This window comes from Rana temporaria, chromosome 5, assembly GCF_905171775.1.
Source record: "Rana temporaria chromosome 5, aRanTem1.1, whole genome shotgun sequence".
Lineage (NCBI taxonomy): Eukaryota > Metazoa > Chordata > Amphibia > Anura > Ranidae > Rana > Rana temporaria.
Window position 1 is genome coordinate 138,316,700 of NC_053493.1, and position 25,667 is coordinate 138,342,366.

Sequence of the window (25,667 nt, forward strand, 5' to 3'; positions counted from 1 at the left end):
GCTTTGGGTGCTGACAAAAAAAAGAATGGAGGATGCATGTACAAAATAATAAGAAAAAAAGGGGGATGCCATTCGAGCCCCTGGGGTCCTCCGGGCTCCTTACAGGTCGGGGGGGCTTTGGGTGCTGATGAACAAAAAAATGGGGGATGTCACCCGGGCCCCTGGTGACCACCCTTACAGGTGTACTGCCTGTACCCCCCTGATGGCGGCCCTGCTTATTGCTCCCTTTACCCAGGCCTGGCTGCCGAGCAGTGTGTCACCAGAGTGAAAAAAGGCAAGTACGTACTATTAGAGAAGGTGCGGGGGACAAATCGGTGAGTATGTACCACATGGTCCGTGGGAAGTTACATTGAGGGAGGGATAGAAAATAGGATTCATGCATGCATAAATAACTGGAAAAAAAAGAACCATTCTCTCTGCTTCTGGAGTGTGATGTTTTCAGAAGCGAGATGTTTTGTGATTGATTTTACAAACATAACCTTAGTTAGATCATGTTACTTTTGTGTTCCTCCATCACAATTCACGTAAAGAGAAACCCATGATAATAGTTTTGTTCACTCATGAAATTGCAAGATCTGTCTGGTGCTTTGAAAGGGGTACTAGGATAAAAGGTTAGGAGCCACTTGTAAAGTGGTTTATGATTGGCCGACCGTTTGTGCCAAATTGCCCAATCCCCAGCATCACTTCCTCTTGGATAGAACAACAACCCACTGCTAGGCATCCCTGGACATTAGCCTTTATATTCATGAGAACGGTCCACACAAGAAATATTTTTTCTGCACTTTCTGCTTAACTGATGTTCTTCAGAGATGGCAGTGACACGTCACATCACATAGACATGGTGACAGGTGTCTTTGGCATACATTGCCATGCCTAAAAGTGGACAAACTGTAGCAGTTTTTTTGTGAAAGCTGAACATCACTCATAAGCCATCTTCCCTTAGCATCTCCTCTCCTTGGTTTCCATCTCCCTGTATACTAGATTCTATAGCAGCCCTCAAAATTTCCACTCGCCTACTAGCATTTGGCGAGTGGATTTAAGCTGGGGGCGAGTGATGACAGGGCTACATGACCAATCTCCCTCCAATCTGTGCCTACACTTAGAGTCCCGATGAGATTGGCGGTCGAAGAGGAAAGGTGCATGCTCGGGAAAAGTAGTCTGGTGAGCTGCGCACAGGCAGAGCAGTACACAGGTGCTCTACTTACAATTCTCATTAAGCCATGGGACCTAACAGTATGACCTCTCTGAGCCTGCCCCCCTCCCCCGGGCCCCGACCAATGTAGCTGGAGAGCAGAAAGTAATGAGTGAGGTGGAGGATTGCAAAAATGACCACTCCGGTGCAGCGCTCACTGAAAGTTGCCCTGACATGAGAGCGGCAGCCTTCTAGTTTGTGCAGTTTTCTTCTCCTTGTGCTCTATGTAAGTGTCCAACAGTTTAGCCTGAGCACTGTGAACAGACTGGTCTCAATGTGTGCTGTGTGCTGTGCGCTGTCAGTGTGCGCTGTGCTATGGTGTCAATGGCTGTGCAGTTGTGTGGTTCTCAGCGCTGGATTGTACTCCCTCCCGCTGTGCTGCAGCTCCTCTCCTCTCTGCATGCCTGAATAAAAGGGGGAGGTGGGGACATGCAAGCGTGGAGCCGCGCACACAGGCTCCTGATAATGAGATGAATGGGAGAGAGAGCATGGATGGGAGTTACAGAGGAGACAGCAAGAGAATGGGGAAGAGACCCAGTTCTAGTGCCCTGTCCCTCTGGTCTGCCCCCAGCGCCCTGTCCCTCTGGTCTGCCCACAGTGCCCTGTCCCTCTGGTCTGCCCACAGTGCCCTGTCCCTCTGGTCTGCCCACAGTGCCCTGTCCCTCTGGTCTGCCCACAGTGCCCTGTCCCATTTTGTTAAAGTTGTTGTTGGTAATATTTAATTTTGTAACTTGATTCTGCATAAAACATTGCCATTCCTTGAGATAATCTACGAGGGCGTGTTTACGGGTGCAATTAGGCGCAGGGCAGTGTATGAATTAGGTGGGGCAACTGGTGGCGAGTAACTCTTGAGGCCTGGCTAGTAGCTCAGGACTTGAAATTTTGAGCCCTGTTCTATAGCATTCTGCTCTATTCAAACTGAGATTTAAAAGGTGAAGCATCCTGCTCTTTTAGTCGAGATTAATAAGGCGTCTTTTGTACTGTAATGGTCTCTCTTTCTATGTTCCACTCCATAGCTCTACCCAGCCGGGTACACTCCCAGATGTCACTGTTAGTCCCAATCCAAGAACACTTTTGCAGACAAGTTTGCCTTGCAGAGAAGACTTTTTGCATCTCGCTCCCAGTCCACCTAAACTATTCTCTAAGTCCACTTAGACCATGTTTCGAGTAAGAGTGACTACAGCTGATTTTTCTAAGTGTTATGCCTCGTTTCCACTGAGCGGATCGGTTCGGTTCGGTTCGGTACGGTACGGTACGCTTTTTTGGGTGTTTCCATTATGAAAGCGTGCCATAAAAGCGAACCGTACCGGACCATTCTGGGTCCTGCTTCAGATGTGGGGCCATAGAGAATGGAACGGTTCCATTAGGGCGGACCTACAAATACATCTCACTGATTGGTGGATGTGCTAGGCTTTTTTTCTAAACCTTGCATGGTCCGATTTGCAGTGGAAATGCTCTGCAGAATAGACCGGTCCCATTCTAACCGCTCCATTCTTACTGACCCGAACCGATCCGTGCAGTGGAAACAAGGCATTAGACTATCTCACCTGGGCCTTCTGCCCTATGCAGGACCTTACTACCAACACAGCTCTGGGCTGTTTGGCTCCCATCCCCCATCTAAGGCTCCTCCCCTCCTGGCCTTTATATGGGCACCATCTCTACCCATTACATCACTGTAGGAAGGCTTTGTCTAAAAGGGGACCTAAAACCCACTTACATAATGCCCTACACTAATTTGGGACAGAGAAGCCTAGTGGCAGAATAGCTAACTGCATTTGCTTATACTCTGCACCATGTATTATTGGTATTTTGTAACTACAATAATTGCATAATATAATCCTGTGTTAGAAAAACTACAAATATTTGTTTGGGGAGAAAATAAATCACACAATGACCCAATTGCTTTGCCTCATGAGTAGATTTTTGGGCACTTTCACATCCTACATTGTAAGCTCTAACGAGCAGGGCTCTCTGATTTTTCCTGTATTGAATTGTATTGTAATTGTACTGTCTGCCCTTATGTTGTAAAGCACTGTGTAAACTGTTGGTGCTATATAAATCCTATATAATAATAATAATAACATATGTGCATGCATTTCTTTTTCATATATCATGGGACACAGAGTCAGACTAATCATTACCTGCTGGGGTATACTCCATCTCCAGGTAAATGGACACTGGTAGACCAAAGTCTTTAGACAGAAAGGGATCCCCTATATAATAACCCCTCCCATACAGGAAGCACATCAGTTTTTTACCAGTGTCTGCAAGGTGGATGGCACAATGTGTTGCGCTCTCTGAGCTCCAGATCTCTATTCCCACAAACGGTTCCAAAAATGAATCAAGGGATTGACCGATCGGATCCATTTGACACAGGCTTTTATGGTTAGATAAATGGTACCCGAGCCTTGCAAAGAAGACTCGAGATCCTGCAAGGTTTTGCCTCTAAGCGACCTCTGGAGCGATGGACCCTACCGAGTTGAAATCCTGGACACTACTGCACTAAGGCATTTCCTGTAGTGTGCTGTACAGGTCCAAGGGAGTGGACTTTAAACATGAAAGGGTACCCAGTCCTTGAAGGTCCAAGTGACAGGAACCCGCCGTGAAGGGTGAAGATTAAGCCCTTAGTTTCTAAGTGGCCCTGCACCTGGACAGGGAAGTGATAATGAAGATATTTTTCAGCACACCGTGGATCGACATAAAATAGCGTCCAAATGGATAGTTTATTGCATGATCACAACACAAGGAGAGTGCAACGTTTCAGAGTTACGCAGGACCCCTTCGTCAGGTAAGTGGCCCTGCGCCTGGACGGGTAAGTAAAACCCCTTTATTATATTATTGTGGGGTGTCCCAGTGATTGTAACAATCAGTCAAGCTGGATAAATGCTGGACACATGTGTGCGGTTATCATACGAAGGAGTCTTGGGCTAGTTGTGGGTGTTTGCAAAGTGTACCTTTTTTGCTTGTGTCTGGCTATTTTTTACCTGTATGATAGCACGTGCATTTTCAAGATTGCCGCAGTGCTCAGCAGTTGCTGTTTGGTGGCCGTTATGCATGTGCATTTGCAAAAGTGCAGCTGGACTTAGAAGTTTAGCCTTTATCTGGGCGCACGAAGATTTGCGTTGTACGCGAATACAGTTACGCCCGTCCGCCGGGACCATGCACGTGTGTGCGCGCAAACATTCCAGCGCACACCCAGCTTATTTAAGCTGTATAGGCCAAGCATGCGGTGCTTTTAGAAGGCAGCTGTGGGACACAGAGCAGGCTCTGAGCAGACACTTATAGCGGTCACGTGAGTCACCAAGTGTTGCTTGCCAGGCTGTGGTGCTTAGCCAGATTGTTGCATAGGGGCTTGGTGAGCCCTTTTAAAGGGTCTCCTTTCTGAGGTGTTTAATCTACACCCAACTACTCTTTGTGGCTATTAAATGTCTTTTGAAAAGAGGAGCGGGACTAACACTACAGGGAAGGGCACATCTATGTCATCAGTAGTTCCTGATAAACCGAGCCGTATCCCTGGTGTTGTATCCCCTGAAGGACAAGAGGCTTCCGGGCAATCTGCGCCGCTGCGCCTATCTGGTATTCAATGCTGCTGCTTCACCCTTTTTTTTACCAAGAATGAACTGTCCTCAGTCCTAGTTGGGTTAGAGCACAGGATTGCTGGCATGATTGCCTCCATCCCACAGAGTGGAAAGAAGCGTGACAGATCCCCCTCCCTGGAGTCTCCTAGTTTGGAGCAGGAATGGGTTGAGAATGGGGAGAGCTAAATAGCTCAGGATTCAGTGGAGTGCCCAGCAGATGAGTCTGATTGTGAGCAATCTGGACAAAGGGAGATTCAGTTGATGTCCGCCTCTCAGTTGCAGAGGCTTTCATCCCAGCTCTGACTGAAATGGTTAATTTTGCCTTTAAGTTGCCTCTTAAAAAAGCAGAGGTGACTGAGCCCCCCTGGTCCTCTTGGGATCCCTGAGGCCTCTTCAGGCCACACAGGCTTTCCCCCTACACCCCCTGCTGGAACAGGCGGTGTATGCTGATTGGGAATATCCTGACAGGATTTTGTTCCTCTTATGAGGTTTTCCCTTTTTACATCCCATGGATCAAAGGTTCGTTAAGAAATGGAGCCATAGATGCCACTGTCTCTTTCTTAAACAAGAACTTAACTTATCACAGGGCTTGAAGGACCCTGTTGACAAGAAATTGGAGTCATTATTAAAACCGTCCTTTTCTTTGGCCAGTTCAGTAATTCAGCAAGCTTGTTCAGCAATTCTAATCTGCCAGTCCATAAAGGATCAGGTCAGATGGCCTGATAGGCCCAACCAGGAGGATGATCTGCCTGAAAGTAAGACAGAAATTCCTCGAGCGCTGTGTTTTGCTGTTGATGCCTTAAAAAGGGATTTAATACAGCAGGTTTTTCGTTTGGCTCTCTTGTCTGTACATATGCACAGACTTTTGTGGCTTAGGAACTGGTCAGCTGAGCTTCCTTATAAGCTATTGGCAGGTTTTCCTTTTCAGGGGGAACATTTATTGGTGATCATTTGGACAAATATATCCAAAAGGATTTCCGGAGGTAAGAGTTCTCTTCTTCCTATGAAGAAAAGCAAGCCGCAAGGCCAGGGCCAGAAAAAGCCCTGGGTCCAAGATTCTTTTAAATCCAGCACCAAGCCCTCCTTTTGAGGAGACACCTCAAGTGTATACTATACTGCTAGTGTATTACCAACTTGTTGTCTGTTGTCATCCAAATGAGACGTCAAAGCATGTTGGTTACAGGTGAATTATTCACTAGTACAGACCTTTAGATGAAATGGCAACAATAAGTGTCCATGGAAATCGCATATTGGTAGCAAGTGGCAGCAAATCCAGGTTGTGTATTCCATGCATCAGACGGTATCCTTGTGTGCTTGCAATTCCGCTTGTACTGTTCCGCTCGTACTGCTCAGCTCTTCACGGCTCCTTCACCGCAATTCATCCCTGTCCCTCACACACGGAGGTAACGTAACTTGACGGCGCCGGGTGATGACGTCAACGTGTTTCGCCGTACTCAATGGTGTAGCTTCATCTCGGATGTTAATTGTGAGTCCTGTTTGTTATACTTGTTTATGGAAATTCATTTCTTTTAAATGGTTACATTTTTCCATATAATTCGTCAATGACTATACTTTTTATACTTATTTGATACCACAATAAATCCTTTTGTATCAGAATATCATTTAGATCATTATTTGTTGCTATCAGTAACCCCTTACAGGCCTTCCTTTAGGCCATTCTCTTCCCCCTGTTCCCCCTTTTTTTAGTTCTAGGGAGGATGGTATCCTTCTTCGAGGTGGTGTCCTATACCAAGTTCCATTCCAAGCCTCTACAACAAGACATCTTGTTGGCTTAGAACAGGGGAGGACAAGCCCTGAATTATCTCCTCGGGCACGTTTAAGCCTAAACTGGGGGTTGCAGGATCAGAACCTGCGAAAGGGAATTTTTTTTCTCCTGGTCACTTGATGAGTACTTACTACAGATGCCAGTCTCTCAGGCTGGGGAGTGACTCTAGAGGGGCTCAAGGAAAATAGTCAAGGACAGAACAGATCCTGCCCATTAACATCCTGGAATTACGGGCAGTATGACTGGCCCTACGGTCCTGGGTGGTGGAGCTTTAGGACTACCCTATCAGGGTTCAGTCTGACAATGCCACTGCAGTGGCCCATATAAACCACCAAGGACGTGAACTAAATACTAGCCTGGGCAGAGGGACAGGTGCCGATCCTAACGGCAGTCTATATACCAGGACTGGCGAACTGGAAGGGTAAATAATAAATACAAATTAGCCTTTTGTGTTTTGCCATGATGTGTGCCCAGTAATTTTTCTACATATTAGTGTGAGGTGTCAATGTTCTGTTCCTTAACAAAGAACTCTTAATCGCATATGAGTGATAATGCTTCTGCTTCCCTTTCTGATTGGCTGCTCACAGCTCTGATCTGTGAAGTGTGTGATTAATCAATATAATGCAATGCAAATAATAGGCGTAGATGTTTGTCTAAAGGGCCTCTTAAACATAAGAACTGCTAATGTGCATTTTAAGTTCTCTCTTTTTTTAAAGAGCATAAATAATTATGTTAATTTGCTACATTTGATTTCACAGAAACTACTATGCAGCTTCCTAGTACCTTCAAATTAGACACAAAGGCTAACCAAAAATGTCCAGTGTAATTAAAAAGCAGGAGATTTTATGTATATTTGTATAGAATTAGTAATACATATTAATTTCTTTGGATTGTAACTAGAGAGGAGATTTGGGTTTAGGACTAACGTTGGTCTAAGGCAAATCCAGCTTGTTCACAGTTTGCAGACGTGGCTAACTACTGCATCATCTTGCCGATGACCAAATACTAATGATGCCCTTTCTGGCTTTTGAAAGTTAGATGGCTGAAGCCGCGTACACATGACCATTTTTAATGTCCTAGAAAAAACTATGTTTTTTTCAACGTGATTCTTGTCAAGCCTGCCTTGCATACACACGATCGTGGGAAAAAAAATGCTCAAGCAAAGCGCGGTGACGTACAACACGTACGACGGCACTATAAAGGGGAAGTTCCATTCAGATGGCGCCACCCTTTGGGCTGCTTTTGCTGATTTTCGTGTTAGTAAAAGTTTGGTGAGAGACAATTCACGCTTTTCAGTCTTCGTGCTTTTCAGTCTGTTACAGCGTGACGAATGTGCTATCTCCATTTCAAACGCTAGTTTTACTCCCGTCTCAAAACTTGCTTCTGAGGATGCGCGTTTTTTCACGTCGTTGAAGCCTACACACGACCGTTTTTCACGATGTGAAAAACAACAACGTGAAAAACGATGAGAAAATTTAGAGCATGTTCTAATTTTTTAATGGCCATTTTTCACGTCGAGAAAATTGCTCTGCATACACACGATCGTTTTTAATGACCATTTAAAAAAATTGCATTTTCACGTCATGAAAAACGGTCGTGTGTATGCGGCATGAGAGGGGCTAATAAGGGGATATTTGAATAAGCCAGCCCCCTCATTATAAAAGGTTGGATTCCCAGCAGCCATATTGACAATATACTGAGCTGTGATTAGGAAAGCATAAGAAGGGCTGCTGATACAGTACATAGAAACAGATTTGTCTAGAGGTTGTAGGCCCCACCCCAAAACACAGTGCCCAAACAAGCACCTTTATATTAGTATTACCAGCTAATAAAGGTGATTAAAGATTTTGTGTGGCTGGGTTTATATCTACTATAATTCTCTGTCATTAAAAACACCCTGCTGCTGGTCAATTGTAAATTAAAGCCTAGCTTTGCAAATTAAAATGCTCCTACTGTGGGCCATTGTTACACTTCTGTGTTATCTGCAGTCCCTTGACTTGTTTTGTAAAATACCTGCCTGTATTCTTTGTACATTTCTGACAGTTCTCCATCATCAAAAATCTTCTGCTGCTGGCCAACTGTACATAGCTGCATCCTCTGTGTTATTTTAAAGTGGATCTTCAATGAATCTGAGCACCACAAACCTAAAACACTTTTAACTAACCCACTATACGGGCTATACAGATTTTTCCGATCTTGCATATTACTTTGGTTGTATCCCCTCTTACCTATTACATGCACTGAATGATACTTTGTACTCAAGGGGTTGGCTACCCCATATTATTTGTAACACTGTTGTTTTGCTCCTCCCTGAAGATTTGTTTATATTTTTGGTTTTGTTACATTAAAAAAAAAAAAACTATTAAAACTTTGTGAAACCATTGTGTCACTGGCCATGGCTTTAGCTTTATTTTTCTTTCAAAGAAAACTTTCATATAGCTTTTGGATCTGTTTTGGCTGTTTCCAGCACAGACCTTTTACCGCTGAATAAAAAAGGCAGGTGTTGCAGCAAATACTACTATCAACCCAACTTTTGCCAAGCTGTAAAGAGTTAGAAAGGGGTGCTGTTGCTATAATTAATCCAAGCAATGATGTAAAAGGTAAAAAAAAACATTACATTGGAGTATACTGTAATATTTGTGGTGGAGCAGTATATCGTAATATGTGATGGCAGAATATGGTAACGCTCACATTGCCTGTGAAAATTATACAGTTTCCTAACATTGCACAAAGCGTATTGGCATCCCCCAAGCATGTAATTTAATGGATTGGTGTTTTTTCAGTGTTGCCCTAAAAGTAACATTAAAAGATGGACCCTGTTCCTGCTGTACAGTTTTTCAAAAAATTGTTACAGTATAGCATTGGTACATGTCCCGAATGGCAGTGCAATTCCCCGTGTCCTTTTTTGACAACACCTATTAACCTATAAAATGGCCATAATTTTGGATCAAGAGTTGTCACTTCTGGTCTGTGAATCCAAAGTGTGTCAATTCTTCAAAGGCCCCCAAGCAACACATGTTGACAGATATGTGTATTTTGTCATTCCCAAGGCAGGCGAATAATTTTTGAATCTTAAATGACGGTAATGTTCCATTATGCATGTTGAAAGACGCCTCTGGCCAGTTCTACAGATATTTAATCAGAAATGCTTGTTGAACATCATTCATTACCTAGATATGGAAAGATTATAGTAAGAGATACATAAATCTTTATCGGATTGTTGAAAAATGTCCCTGGGCCAGCATATAAGCAGCTCCAAAGCAAGCATGAAGCTAATTGCCTTCTCCTCTCCCTGACATGCTGTACACAGAGGGAGATTTACGAAAACTGGTGCACACAAAATCTGCTGCAGCGCCACATAGAAACTAATCAGCTTCCAGGTTTTATTGTCAAAGCTTAAAGTGGATGTAAACACCATTCATTAAATTTGAGCTGGGCACATATATCTGCAGTGTTTTCTTATCTCTTTTCAAAGCCATTAGTCCCGTTGCTTACTCCTGCTCCACTCCTCTGTTATCAGCATGATCACTTCTGACAAGTTCTCTGACACAGGAGATAAAACCAGCCTGAAATTTGTGTCAGAGTGAGTGCTATAAATAGATTAGCAGAGAGCTGGCCCACACAGCCATTACTTTGAGCACTGCTGTACTGCAGGGGTGGACTGACCTATCGGCACTGTGGGGCCCCGTGACAGCTGCAACACTAGCACTAGAAGCAGCTGCAATAGGACCTCTCACAGCGTGCTGTTCCCTGCCGGCCCATCCTTCACTCCCGTCCACCCTAGGTGCTTGTACATGACATCATTCAGGATGGACCAGAAGAGCGGAGGGGCCCGGCAGAGAGCAGCGCACCATGAGAGGTCTTATTACAGGCATCGGGTGAGGCTGTGTATTATCGCCATCACTGGGGAGGGGGAACAGAGGCAGCCAGTACAGATGTAGGGGGCCCTAACAGGATCACAGGAGGCCCCATAATACTCTTCTGTTCCCCCCCACGCTGTCCCCCTCTGTCCTCCAGCCCCCACGCTGTCCCCCTCTGTCCTCCAGCCCCAATGCTGTCCCCCCCTCACCCCCACGATGTCCCCCTCTGTCCTCCACCCCTCACGCTGTCCCCCTCTGTCCTCCACCCCCACGCTGTCCCACTGTGTCCTCCACCCCCCATGCTGTCCCCCTCTGTTCTCCACCCCCCATGCTGTCCCCCTCTGTCCTCCACCCCCCATGCTGTCCCCCTCTATCCTCCACCCCCCACGGTATCCCCCTCTGTTCTCCACCCCCCATGCTGTCCCCCTCTGTCCTGCACTCCCCACGGTGTCCCCCTCTGTCCTCCACCGCCCACGCTGTCCCCCACTGTGTCCTCCAGCCCCCACTCTGTCCTCCACCAACCACTGTGTCCTCCAGCCCCCATGCTGTCTCCCTCTGTCCTCCAGCCTCCACGCTGTCCCCCTCTGTCCTCCACCCCCCAACAGTATATATACTGTTTTTGTGCGTGTTTGCATGTTTTGCGTGTTTGCAAAATTAAAGTGGGCCGGTCTGGATGATGTCCAGGGTCAAATTTTTGTCCCAGTCCAGCCCTGATCATAAGTACAGTAAACTCCAAACAACACAAGTCAGAATGGTTTGATAAATGACTTTATTTAGCAGGCATTAAATATGCTAATGCATGGTCTTTTGCTGTGAATGATCACATCATAAAATGTCTTGTCATCACTGTGAAATAAACACAAGCATATTTCTTTAACTTCTTTATTACAAGTGACATTCGTGCTATGTTTATAGACCAATTTTTTTGTAACGTTTTATTTTTTATTTTTATGCTTGATGATTAGTTGTGGTTTGATAATTAAAGTATATCTATAGCCAAACTTTATTTTTTGTTTTGGATGGAATAGGGACAGTTTAAAACTCTGTCTGCACTGAGGAGATTTTCCTGCAGAAGACACAACATGTAGTGATACAAATTCTTTCAAAAGGAGGTCAAGTATGAAGACACTCGGGAGTGTCAGCTAACCCGTGAAAGTGACATTTTGTTATTTTGTCTTCTGTTACATGTTTGATTCAGCCCTGGTTCACATCAGAGTGGCTTTAAAATCGTGCTTCTTCAGCAAAACTTGAAAGGCGCAGAACAGTGTGATTTGGATCTCAGAAATCAATGCAAGTCGCAAAGAAATTGCAGAAAAGTAGTGCAGCAACCTTTTTCAGAGTCACAGGGCCAGATTCAGGTAGATCCGCGCAATATTTGCGTGGGCAAAGGGCAACGATTTTTGCTCTGCGCCCACGCAAATATTTTGATATGCCCGCGATTCACGGAGCAGTAGCTCCGTAAATTCCGCGGGCGCTATGCTAAATAGCCCGGCGTAAGGGCGCCTAATGTAAATGATCCCGCCGGGGGCGGGAATCATTTAAATTAGGCGCGCTCCCGCGCCGAGCGAACAGCGCATGCTCCGTCGGGAAACTTTCCCGACGTGCATTGCGGCAAATGACGTCGCAAGGACGTCATTTGCTTCTAAGTGAACGTGAATGGCGTCCAGCGCCATTCACGAATCACTTACGTAAACGACGTGAAATTTAAATTTCACGAGCGGGAAGGGCGGCTATACTTTAGCATTGGCTGCCCCTGCTATAGCAGGAGCAACCTTGCGCTAAAGTCGCCGTACGGAAACTCCGTACCTTGCGTGCGCAGGGCCCGCGCAACTTTTGTGAATCGGTGGTAGTATGCAATTTGCATACTATACGCCGATCACAATGGCCGCGCCCCCTAGCGGACAACGCAAGAATGCAGCCTGAGATATGAAGGCATAAGGAGGCTTATGCCTGTCATATCCTAGGCTGCAGTCCGCGTAGCGATGTTCCTGAATCAGGGGCATTCGCTACGCGGGAGCAAAACAGCTATTGCGCCGCGCAACCTATGGTTGCGCGGGCGCAATAGCTTCTTGAATCTGTGCCATAATGTTTTGAAGAGTTTCATTGCTGAAAATAGGGTGCAACTTGTCAAATTGTATTGGTGTGAACGAGGGCTTAAAGCAGAACTCTGAGGAAGGTAAAAATCTTCCCATCCAGTAGGTATGCCCCATGCAAGGGTTAAATGCTTGTTTACATCTAGGGGACTGGAAAAAACTGATTTACTTACCTAATGCTCCACTCCAGCCAACGTCTCCATATTGCATGGCTTGTCCCTGTAGTCTCTCTTTCTCTATGCTCCAACGGTTGGATACCCTCTAACATCATCAGATTGATGCAGGGCTCAAAGACCTGCATTGGATGTAAGGATGCTGAGAAACAGTTCACTGCTGGAAAGTAGGGGAGCACTGTCTGCTGGGGGAGTGGAGGATCGAGTAGGTAAGACTGCTTTTCCTGTTCCCTAGACCTTTCAAACTCTTAACCCTTGCAGTGCTGGGGCAACCCCACTGCAAAGGAGGATAGTTCCTTTCTCTGGAGATAGGCTTTAACCACTTGCCAACTGCCTCCTGTATGAGTATGGTGGCAGAGTGGTACTCATACCTTGTATGTGATCCAACACTTCTGGGTAGAGGCGCACCGGCTGTGCTGTGATTAGTCATAGCACAAGCTGCCCAATGGATGACCCGCTGATCAACGAGAAGGAAGACGGGACAGTGCTCCGTGTATGTAAACAATACAGAGCTCTGTCCTGTCAGTGGGGATGTGCTGGTTCTTGTTTCCCTGGCAGGGAATAAAAATCAGCACATTCCTCAGTAAAAGAACCTCCCAGTAAACACACATGTTAGGCACACATTTAACCCTTTGATCGTCCTAGATGTTAACCCCTTCCCAGCCAGTGTCATTAGTACAGTGACAGAGCATGATTTTAGCACTGATCATTGTATTAGTGTCACTGGTTACCACAAAGTGTCAGTTAGTGTCAGACTTTCCGCCATACTATCCCAGTCCAACTATAAGTTGCTGATCGCTGACATTACTCGTATAAATAATAAATAAATAAAAGTTCCAAAATACCATAGTTTGTAAATGCTTTGCATAAACCAATCAATATACGCTTACTGAGACTTGTGTTACCAATATATTTAGCAGAATACATATTGGCCTAAATTTATCAAGAAATTTGATTTTTTTAATTGGTTATTTTTTATAGTAAAAGGTAAAAAATATTGTTTTTGTTTTTTTTTTCAAAATTTTCTGTATTTTTTTTTTGTTTATAGCACAAAAATAAAACACAATGGTGATCAAATACCACCAAAAGAAAGCTCTATTTGTGGGAAAAATTATATAAATTTCATTTGTGCACAGTGTTGCATGACTACGCAATTTTCAGTTAAAGCAGTGTTTCTCAATTCCAGTCCTCAGGCCCCCCCAACAGGTCAGGTTTTCAGGATTTCCATTATTTTGCACAGGTGATTTGATCAGTTTCACTGCCTTAGTAATCACCACAGCCTTTTCATCTGAGGGAAATCCTGAAAACCTGACCTGTTGGGGGGGCCTGAGGACTGGAATTGAGAAACACTGAGTTAAAGTAACACAGTGCCGAAAAAGCAAAATTCGTGTTTTCCCACAAATTCCTTTATTTTTGAAAATCTGAAACTAAAATAGTGATTCATGTAAGTAGTCCAGTGTGGATAACAGTAGTATTCCGCTGTAGACAAACAACATAACTAGCAGACAAAATTGAACAATTCCTATTAACCACTTGCTGATATACTGCGGCACAATGGCTGTCCTGAGCGTAATCCCGTAAGAGTACGTTCTACCCATTTTTGGCCACCAGAGGGCACGCGCCTGCTGCACAGAGGGGGACCCAATGCGCTGGCAGGCGGACACGATTGCCGCCGGCCATGCGCGATCGCGTGCATGAGTGCCAGCATGGGGGTTTCTGTGTGTAAACATACAAATCCCTGTGCTATCAGAGGAGAGGAGCCATATCGTTTCTTTGTACGAAGTAGGAAAAACAATATGGCTTCTCTCCTAGTCACACACATCCCCACACAGTTAGAACATTCTGAGGGAACACTACCCTCTAGCGTTAACCCCTTTGTTGCCAATGACATTTACACAGTAATCAGTGCATTTTTATAACACTGATCACTGTATAAATGACAATGGTCCCAAAAAAGTGTCAAAAGTCTCCGATCTGACCGTCGCATTGTCACAGTACCGCTAAAAATCGCAGATCACCATCATTACTAGTAAAATATCAATAAATAATAAAAAAAATGTTTTACCAATTAATGTAGAAGAATATATATTGGCCTAAACTGAGGAAAAAATTTGTTTAAAAAAAAAAAAAAATTGGGGATATTTATTATAGAAAAAAGTAAAAAAAATATATTTTTTTCAAAATTGTCCCTTTTTTTTGTAGCAGAAAAATAAAAACCGCAGAGGTGATAAAATACCACCAAAATAAAGCTCTATTTGTGGGAAAAAGGACACGAATTCCGTTTGGGTACAGCGTCGAACGACCGCGCAATTGTCATTTAAAGCGACGCAGTGCCAAATTGTAACAAGTGCTCTGGTCAGGAAGGGGGTAAAATCTTCCGGGGCTGAAGCAGTTAAACTAAACTGATGCTTCAAAAAACTTTTACAGGAATTATGGCTAAAGATATGCAGCAAATACTGAATTTACTACCATCCCTTATAGTATCAAATGTGTCATAAAAAAGTGGAGTCACACATTGGATTTCAATGGCCTGAAAATTAATAAATTAATTTAAAACTCCAGCATACCATCTGGAATATAAGCCACAGGGAATTGGTAGAGGTTTCCGGTATCCAGCTCCCACAGTTCATTGCCCTTACATATATTCTTAGTATTACCATTTCAGCCAGCATAATGTTTAATGGAGCTTTGCCCTGCAGTTTTGTAGCACGCAGCTTGCACCTGGATAATATTTGATAAAACATCTTCATAGACTGCTATTGCTGACTGTGCAGACCTTAGGATAATAAATTAGGCCACAAGATGGATTTATCTAAACAGTAAAGAGTCTTCTGTGCTGAATCCGCATATTTAAAACATTAATCCACTTTGTACGGCCTTAATGAGGCCCGAGGATCACCATAAAGATATGTTTTCGTGTACTGCGTATGTTCAAAGCCAGGGGTGAAGCATCATAGAGCGTACTTTCATAATTAGTGCTTTTCAGTGCTACAGAGTTAATTGGTTAAAGAATAGGTAAATGTTATTCAAACATAGCATAGAATGTACACAAAATAAGGAGTATTATAATTATAGCAATACTATGGTTCATTATGTTTTTCAATTGTTCACAGGGAAAAATAAACATACATTTTAAAATGAACTATGCTTAATGGGAATGCATAGTGGTTTTGTTTAATTTTCAGCCAGGCATTCAAATAATTTTTTTCTCCATATCTGGTAGTTAAAGGATATTGCATACAAATATTGCGTTCTTCTTTTTAGTCAGTAGGTGGAGCTCTAGTCTCCTTTTCACTTATTCCATTATTTTAGCTTTCAGTTGTGCTAAAATAAGCAAAAAAAAACAAAAAACTGATCCAACACAGGATTGAATCATGTCTTACCACACAGCTTAGTCTTCAGTTATACAAACTACCAATTGTTAGGATGCAGCTCAAAACCTATTAAAGTGAACCTAACCTAACATGTTGGCATTGTCAAATCACATTATTATTTTGAATAGAAATATACCCTTTTCTTGCCCAAAAAAAAAAATATTGGTATTCATGAACTCACAGCCTAGATTGCCTGGCTCTAACCTACTAATATTAATGCATTAAGTCTATCTAAGTTTGCAATCGGAAAAAGGCAGAAAGGCTGCACCCACGTAAAGACATAATCACAACTTATACACAAAAAAACGTTTTTAATAGATTAACATAGGTTGACAAGAATTGTTAACATTAAGTTGATCTAGAGACGACGTAAGAGAATGCGACAGCCGCGCGTATGTTCGTGGATCGTCGGAAAAAGCGAATTTGCATACCCGACGCGGAAAACAACGCAAACTCCACCCAGCGGACGCCGAAGTATTGCATCTACGATCCGAAGGCGTACGAAGCTGTACGCCTGTCGGATCTAACCCAGATGCCATCGTATCTTTGTTTGAGGATTCAAACTAAAGATACAACGCGGGTAATTTGAAAGTACGCCGGCGTATCAGTAGATACGCCGGCGTACTCTCTCTCTGGATCTGGCCCATGGTGTTACATTAATCAGCTAATAAACTCAAAACACCTGTAAATGTTTCCTGAGTCTTTAAATGGTCTCTGTCTGGTTCAGTATGCCCCGAGGGCTTTCATACTGGAGCGGTGCGCTAGCAGGACGGTAAAAAAAGTCCTGCTAGCTGCATCTTTGGAGCGGTGAAGGAGCGGTGTGTATACCGCTCCTCCACCACTCCTGCCCATTGAAATCAATGGGACACCGTGGCTATACCGCCGGCAATGTGCCTCTGCAGAGGTGCTTTGCAGTGATTTTTAACCCTTTCTGAGCCGCTAGCGGGGGGTAAAACGGCCAAATAGTGCTGCGAAATTGGTGGTAAAGCACTGCTAAAAATATCGGCGCTTTACCGCCAATGCTGCTCCCGCCCAAGTGTGAAAGGGGACTTGTGTTGTAATCTAATTTCCCGAGATGCTGAATTTGGGGTTTTCACGAGCTGTAAGCCATAATCATCAAAATGAAAATAAAGAAATGCTTGAAATATATCACCCTGCGTGTAAAAATTCATGTTTTGAATTGAATTACTGAGATAAATAAACTTTTTGATGACATTTTTTTTTTTTTTAGCTGCACCTGTGTATGTGTATGTGTGTGTGTGTATATATATATATATATATATATATATATATATATATATATATATATATATATATATATATATATATATATAATATCAGTGAGGACAATTTTTATCCCTTTGTTGTGCATGGAGAAAATAGTAATGGCTTTATTTAACACTGTGTACAGTCAATGCAATTCTTGAAATACAGTCTAGCATGGGGCATAATAAGAAACATGGGTAGTAAGATATATTAGGAGACTGTTCCATATATAGAATTGTCATATGAGTTATGTTTTTTCCTTTTTTTTTTGCTGTGACTTTCAGTACTTTTGTCATTGTGTATAAGTAGGTTCTTTTTTCCCTGATCACCTTTTGATGCTTGAAATATGACCTTTATCTTATTTTACTTTTCTGTGCTATGCACTTATTTTTTTTCTAAATGAAAAGACTACAGTTTTTCCTTCTGCACTTTATGAAAAAACATGCTGTGAGAATACAGAAAAGATAGGAATTTATCAAGGCATATTCTCTGTTATCAGTCTTAGAATAGACAGCGATATCATAGATCAGTGTACTCATAAAAGGTTCCATACAGTACAATCGCAAGGAGACTTTGGGAAATCTTGGACTCCGTTGTCTGCTCCAATGTTCTGGTTAAGTATTTATTTTATAAGCCGTAAGGTTCACAAAAATAGGTGAATTTTGCCACCTAGTGACCAAAATACACAACTGCTGTAAAAAGTTGTCTCTTCAGCCTGTTAAACTTCCAATCTGTTTGGTAATCATAGCTAATTTATTATAATTTCTCAGCATGCAATGATTTTTAGATTATATATTATTGGATTTTTGGCTGAAAATATTACCATTCTAAAAAAATCGGAGAATATTGAGATAAATTAGACTGCAAAGTCATCATCTGCTTGCCAAGTTATCACTATTCCATCTCACAGTACATACCTGTATGTATACAGCCTACTAGTCTGGATGAATGATGCCGCGTACAAACGACCATTTTTCATGACAAGAAAAATGCCATTTTTTAAATTGGTCATTAACCAGTTCCCGACCCCCGCATGTACATATACGTCCACAATATGGCACGTACAGGCACATGGGCGTACACGTACGTCCTCGCCTATTAGCGGGTGGGGGGTCCGATCGGGACCCCCCCCGCTACATGCGGGGGTCGGGTCCGCTCGGGGAGCGATCCGGGACCACGGCGCGGCTATTTGTTTATAGCCGCTCCGTCACGATCGCTCCCCGGAGCTGAAGAACGGGGAGAGCCGTGTGTAAACACGGCTTCCCCGTCCTTCACTATGGCGGCGCATCGATCGCGTCATTCCCTTTATAGGGAAGACACGATCGATGACGTCATTCCTACAGCCACACCCCCAAACAGTTGTAAACACATACTAGGTGCACCCTAACTCCTACAGCGCCACCTGTGGTTAACTCCCAAACTGCAACTGTCATTTTCACAATAAAGAATGCAATTTAAATGCATTTTTTGCTGTGAAAATGACAATGGTCCCAAAAATGTGTCAAAATTGTCCGAAGTGTCCGCCATAATGTCGCAGTCACGAAAAAAATTGCTGATCGCCGCCATTAGTAGTAAAAAAAAAATAAAAAAAAAAAATGCAATAAAACTATCCCCTATTTTGTAAACACTATAAATTTTGCGCAAACCAATCGATAAACGCTTATTGCGATTTTTTTTACTAAAAATAGGCAGAAGAATACGTATCGGCCTAAACTGAGGAAAAAAAATGTTTTTATATATGTTTTTGGGGGATATTTATTACAGCAAAAAGTAAAAAATATTGCTTTTTTTTCAAAATTGTCGCTCTATTTTTGTTTATAGCGCAAAAACTAAAAACCGCAGATGTGATAAAATACCACCAAAAGAAAGCTCTATTTGTGGGGAAAAAAGGACGCCAATTTTGTTTGGGAGCCACGTCGCACGACCGCGCAATTGTCTGTTAAAGCGACGCAGTCCCGAACTGTAAAAACACCTTGGGTCTTTAGGCTGCATATTGGTCCGGGGCTTAAGTGGTTAAAAACGACCGTGTGTAGGCTCCAGAGCAGGGGTGGGCAATTATTTTTTCGATGGGGCCACATGAGAAACTAAAAATATTTTGGAGGGCCGGGCCAAAAGGCTAAACTCAATACTGCATAAAATCAATTGTATTTCTTTATAAAAAGCAGTAAATATCATTGTTGGACAACTGGTACGAGTACTTGTTATAGACATGGCACAGGAGGGGGACAGAGGCTGGGGACATGACACAGGAGGGGGACAGAGGCTGGGGACATGACACAGGAGGGGGACAGAGGCTGGGGACATGACACAGGAGGGGGACAGAGGCTGGGGACATGACACAGGAGGGGGACAGAGGCTGGGGACATGACACAGGAGGGGGACAGAGGCTGGGGACATGACACAGGAGGGGGACAGAGGCTGGGGACATGACACAGGAGGGGGACAGAGGCTGGGGACATGACACAGGAGGGGGACAGAGGCTGGGGACATGACACAGGAGGGGGACAGAGGCTGGGGACATGGCACAGGAGGGGGACAGACGCTGGGGACATGACACAGGAGGGGGACAGACGCTGGGGACAGGCAGCCACTGTTTAATCAATAACAATTGATTAAACAGTGGCTGCATGTGATGGCACAGTGGCTGCATGTGATGGCACAGTGGCTGCATGTGATGGGCACAGTGGCAACAATTGATGGCACAGTGACTGCGTGTGTTGGCACAGTGGCTGCATGTGATGGCACAGTGGCTGCGTTTGATGGGCACAGTGGCTGCGTGTGATTGGCACAGTGGCTGCGTGTGATTGGCACAGTGGCTGCGTGTGATTGGCACAGTGGCTGCGTGTTATTGGCACAGTGGCTGCATTTGATAGGCACAGTGGCTGCGTGTGATTGGCACAGTGGCTGCGTGTGATTGGCACAGTGGCTGCATGTGATTGGCACAGTGGCTGCGTGTGATTGGCACAGTGGCTGCGTTTGGGAACAGTGGCGACAATTGATTGCACAGTGGCTGCGTGTGATTGGCACAGTGGCTGCGTTTGATGGGCACAGTGGCTGCGTGTGATTGGCACAGTGGCTGCGTGTGATTGGCACAGTGGCTGCGTGTGATTGGCACATTGGCTGCGTTTGGGAACAGTGGCAACAATTGATTGCACAGTGGCTGCGTGTGATTGGCACAGTGGCTGCGTTTTGGAACAGTGGCAACAATTGATTGCACAGTGGCTGCGTGTGATTGGCACAGTGGCTGCGTTTGATGGGAACAGTGGCTGCGTGTGATTGGCACAGTGGCTGCGTGTGATGGGCACAGTGGCGACAATTTATGGTGGCACAGTGGCTGCGTGTGTTGGCACAAGTGGCTGCCCTGCCTACCATGGGCATCTGCAGAACTTTTTTCAGAGGGGGGCAACATTTTAAGGTCTGGTCGTGTGATCTTACCTTTGTCAGTCAACAGCGGCTACATGGGAGAAAGTGCTTGGCGATGGCTGATAAAGCCTGATGAGCAGATGTCACCCATCGATTCCCATGTCACAGTTGTTATTGGTGCTCGCTCCTCTCCCCTGCATACGCTGCTGGATCACACAGGTGAGATAACATGACCAGATTGGAACAGTCTGAAAATAGGTTAGTCTGCATAGGTGTTAGGGGTAAGGGGGCGGGGGAAGTTTTTAAGGCTAGCGTAAGCTGGAATTCTACTTTCAATCTACCCTCCTTATTGGTGGCTTGTGGCAGTTTTAAAGCAGAGCTCGGCCCAAAAGGGGAAACTCCACTTGTTTGCACCCTCCTCCCTTCCTCTGCCACATTTGGCACTTTTTGGGGAGAGAGTGTACCTGGATTTGCTGTAGCGATCTGAGCCACATGCAGAACCATGAAAAATATGCTGCGAGCGACCACAGCAAGTAAAGGTATAAATAAACATGCAATTAAGCAATCAATCCATTACAAAAAAAACTACACCCGCATGGTGCAGCATTGGCTCAAGCCAGTGGAGATTTTAAAATCTATATGGACACAAAAGCATTGTTATGCTGTTATGCCCATATAGCTGCTTTAGTGCCCATATAGATTCTGGTGTGCCTCTATATGGGTGCAACATCATCTATATTAGGCACAATAGCAGTTATATGGGCACAATGGCATAAAGATGATATTCTGTCCATATAACTCTTTGTGGCCATACAAATGCTATTGTCTCCTATTGTGCCCAGTGACACTGACCTTGCAATGCTGCCAGTGCCGGGACAAGGTTATCTGGTGACCAGGGTGAAGATGCCAAACTGTGCTAAATTTTGAGTGTCTTCAGTTAGCCTAAAATACAGATTTCTTGTAAAAAATTAACAGCTACATACAGAATGCCCAAAATGATTTATACTGAGCAAGAGAGATTTTTAGACATTTGTAACTGACCTTAAATAATTTGTAACTGATCACATGCTTGGTCAGACATGAATTTTTGCAGATGCTCACCTCCTTTCCAATCAAAACATCTAGCCTTAAAAATGTCCATTACAGATTTGTAATGAGCCTGGGAAGTAGTAGAATTGTCCTGGTCTGGGGTCTTATCAGAGTTGCTGGATACTGATAATTAAACAGTAATCTGCAAACACTGATTACAGACAGACCATGGCACAGAAACAAGCTGACACTAACCTAACTTGTTCTACAAATATAAGTTGGCATTTCACCTGGCAGCTTCCAAGGCTTGATTAAGGAACTTCTTAGCTGGCCTGGGGTGAGTTCTGGTGACTGCTGGGCTGGACAGGGGCTGCTGAGAGAACGTTATCTTCTTGCTCCGCCCACCCTCACTGCTGCTCTGACTGATCACTCTTACTTGGACAGCAGCCAAACCTGGGGGGATCGTCCTTCTCCTGTCTAGTACGGCTGCAGCTACAGAGGAGGCACTCAGTTCAGTGTGCGGGCTGTATAAGAGTTCAGAACACGGGGTAGTGTGACAGCTGGGCAAGATAAGATGCTGAAGAGCTTCTCCTGAGTGTTCTGAGCATAGTGCAGCTCGCATCTGGTGCCCCCCTCTCCTCCCCACCGTGCCTGCAAGGACTGCTCAGGAATCTCACTGTCTGTGTGCAGACACCTTGCCGATTCCAGGCATGCTGCCTACTGTTATCACCACGGCAGGGAACATTACAGACAGCGTTCGTTTGAACAGCTGTTTTCCCCGCTGCGCATAGACACTCCCCTCTCCCACTCTGTCCAATCGCGAGCAAGGGGGAGTGTCTATGTGACTCCCCCTTGCTCGCGATTGGACAGATCCGTCCAAGGGGGAGTGTCTATGCGCGGCGGGGAAAACAGCTGTTCAAACGAACGCTGTCTGTAATGTTCCCCGCCGCAGTGATTAACGTGGCAGCGGCGGCGATTTCGGCGGTGGGGGCCGGATTAAAAGGTCCGCCGGGCCGTATACGGCCCGCGGGCCGTAGTTTGCCCAGGTCTGCTCCAGAGCATTTTTCTCGACGTGAAAAATGGGCATTAAAAATGTAGAACATGCTCTAATTTTTCTCATCGTTTTTGACGTCGTCGTTTTTTAACGTCATGAAAAACGGTCGCGTAGGCTTTAACGATGGGAAAAAACGTGCATGCTCAGAAGAAAGTTATGAGACGGGAGCACTCATTCTGGTAAAACTAGCGTTCATAATGGAGCACATTCGTCACGCTGTAACAGACTGAAAAGCACGAAGACTGAAAAGCGAGAATCTTCTCTCACCAAACTTTTACTAACACGAAATGAGCAAAAGCAGCCCCAAGGGTGGCGCCATCCGAATGGAACTTCCCCTTTTATAGTGCCGTTGTACGTGTTGTACGTCACCGTGCTTTGCTCTGGCATTTTTTTTCACGATCGTGTGTATGCAGGGCAGGCTTGACAAGAATCACGCCGAGAAAAACGTTGTTTTTTCCATGAAAAAACAACATTAAAAAACTTTGGTGTGTACGCGGCATGAGAACCCTCAGAGATAAAGAGTTTACAATAACATCTATGCATATGTGCTGTTAGATGAGATATGATGTCTTACATGAACAATTGTGCTATGAAGAAAACATTTCTGTTATGTTCAGAATTCCAGGTAGTAACCGTTTTTTAACTCTTTCTTTTCAGCTGCTGGAGTGCTGGCATTTGGAACTTTGGTCAGCACCTCAAATACCTACGATGGCAGTGGCATTGTTACAGTGGAAACCGATAGTCCTCTAATATGGACCATGGGAATTAAGTCCTCCATCAATGAATGAAAAGACTCTAAAAAAGCAGCTTCTAGAGAATTCAACTGTAACAACTGTAATGTTCAAATGATTATCCTCATGGGAAACAAACTTTTCGAAAGCCAAACTTTATTGCTATGTGAAATACTGTTTATATTCTGATATTTTATACACTTGCTAAGACGTAGGTAAAATTTTACATTCCACACTGTTTTCATATTGCCAGCATTTTCTTTATTTTTCAAATGTATATCAAGAAAGGTTTGCCAAACTGGGTGTTCTTCTAACTATAAGCATGATTGCATATAATATGGGCAGGAACTTCACTCAAAGTGAAGTACTGCTTATTCTTTTCCTCCCCCCTCCTGTAATAGAGTTGCAGAGGCATTGCAAGAAGGCTATTGCTTGTTCCTCCCCGCCCGCAGCCTTTTGGGACACATCACAAATCCCAGGAGGCTGCAGGGCCAGTCTCCTGCACCAGGCAATCTTGCACATGATTAGTGTGGAGCCAGCCATGATTCATCAGAAAGTCACAGCCAAATCCAACATGGCGGCACTGAGGACCAGCAGCAATGAGAAGAATCATCTAAATTAAGACAGTAGTTACAATATTTATAACCACTGACTTTGAATGTTTATAAAATGTGATGAAGTTCCTCTTTAAGTTTAGTTGTTTTTTTTTAATCGACACCAGGTAGAATACATTGAATGAATTTTAATTTGTCTGATTCCCCAGGTTAATGCAACCTGCTGTATCTTTCACGGGTACTCATCAGAAGTGCAAACCATGCCCGCCCTGCTTTATTTATAAGAGAAGTAATACCTCTTCCTGCAATGAATAGCACTCTAATTAATGTAGGGCAGGTGGATGAATCGAAGGTCCTCCTACTCCATTCATAGAGCACTTTTCAATGCGGGAAGCAATAGTACATCTTTAAGGAATGGAGATGAGGGGGCAGAAAGGACGGGCAAAGTCAGCAGTTTTGACAAAAGCCTTTGACCGGTCCTGAGGCTCATATTAACACTGGAATAACACAAATGCAGGGGTATCCAGGGAAGCAGAGGAATTCAATTTTCAACAAACATAGCAATAACCAGCACAAGGGACACTTTATGTTCAATGTAAGTTCCTCCTTTGTGCCAATTATTTAAAGCAACTGATTTGATCACTTACATAGATTGCAAATTCTTTATCTTGTATTCCTTGTGTGTTTTCCAATTTAAGCTGGTGCTAAGACCGCTTCTGCCCCAGTTTTCCTGTTTCAGGGTGGCTCCTTTCTCTTGCCGTATACTATGGAGCCGCCCCTGCATGCAGGGACTGGAGTTGTGCCTTCATACACTGTGTGCATCAATAGAGACACACAACCCTATAGCCTAAGATGACAAGGCACTCCCCTGCTCCTCCTTTCTCCCCCCTCCCTTCACCAAGTTAACAGTTTGCCTAGAGAATGCACTGTCCACGGTAAACTTTTTCCTGTGCGTGTTTAATACTATTTTAAGCTTTAAAATTCTGCTCAATTGTTGATAGAGTTATGAAAAGTGTTAGTTTTTATCCTATATTATGTTATCATGCAGTGCATGCTTAGTTATTGGGCCATTATTTAACTACTGCCTTAAAATGTTTTCCTTTATGGATTTGCTCCTTGATGTGTTTGTCCAGTCCAAACTTTTTTGTTTTTTATAGAGTGGGGAAGGATTAGAACCACTGTTGGGTTTCTACTGCTAACTGGGCCTCCATTACAGAGATTATCCCTCGCTTACAGTTATGGTGATAAAGGTTTCACCAGACAAGAAATTTGGGTAAATCTCCATCAGCAATATAGAAAACGGAAAATTTATTATCAAATACTTACCGTGGCAGCATACGTGTGGGTTGGCCCCACCTCCATAACTACCCAATTGGACCCCTCCCTATAAATTTCAGCTATGGGCTCTCAGCCATGTTCCGTAACTAGCCTACTCCAAGCATTGGGAGGAACTCCTGCTGCCATGGAGCATATCAGGAAAGGAAAATTACGGTAAGTATTTGATAATACATTTTCCGTTTTTCTGACATGCTCCATGGCAGCATACGTGTGGGAAATAACTCGCCAAACACACCAGGGCGGGCAAAATGCTGAGGCAAGAAAATAAATTAATTT

At 44.1% G+C, this 25,667-nt stretch overlaps 1 protein-coding gene across 4 annotated transcripts in view; it reads left to right on the forward strand.

Annotated features, from left to right (window-relative positions):
* The window catches only part of TPK1 (thiamin pyrophosphokinase 1), a 689,236-nt gene extending 664,560 nt beyond the window's left edge, over window positions 1–24,676 (forward strand). For all 4 annotated transcript variants that reach the window (XM_040353163.1, XM_040353161.1, XM_040353162.1 and 1 more), the window contains one exon: window positions 23,426–24,676. In XM_040353163.1, coding sequence (XP_040209097.1) covers window positions 23,426–23,556 — 131 coding nt within the window. In that variant the 3' untranslated portion in view covers window positions 23,557–24,676. The remainder of the gene's footprint in view (window positions 1–23,425) is intronic.
* Window positions 24,677–25,667: the final 991 nt, after the last annotated feature.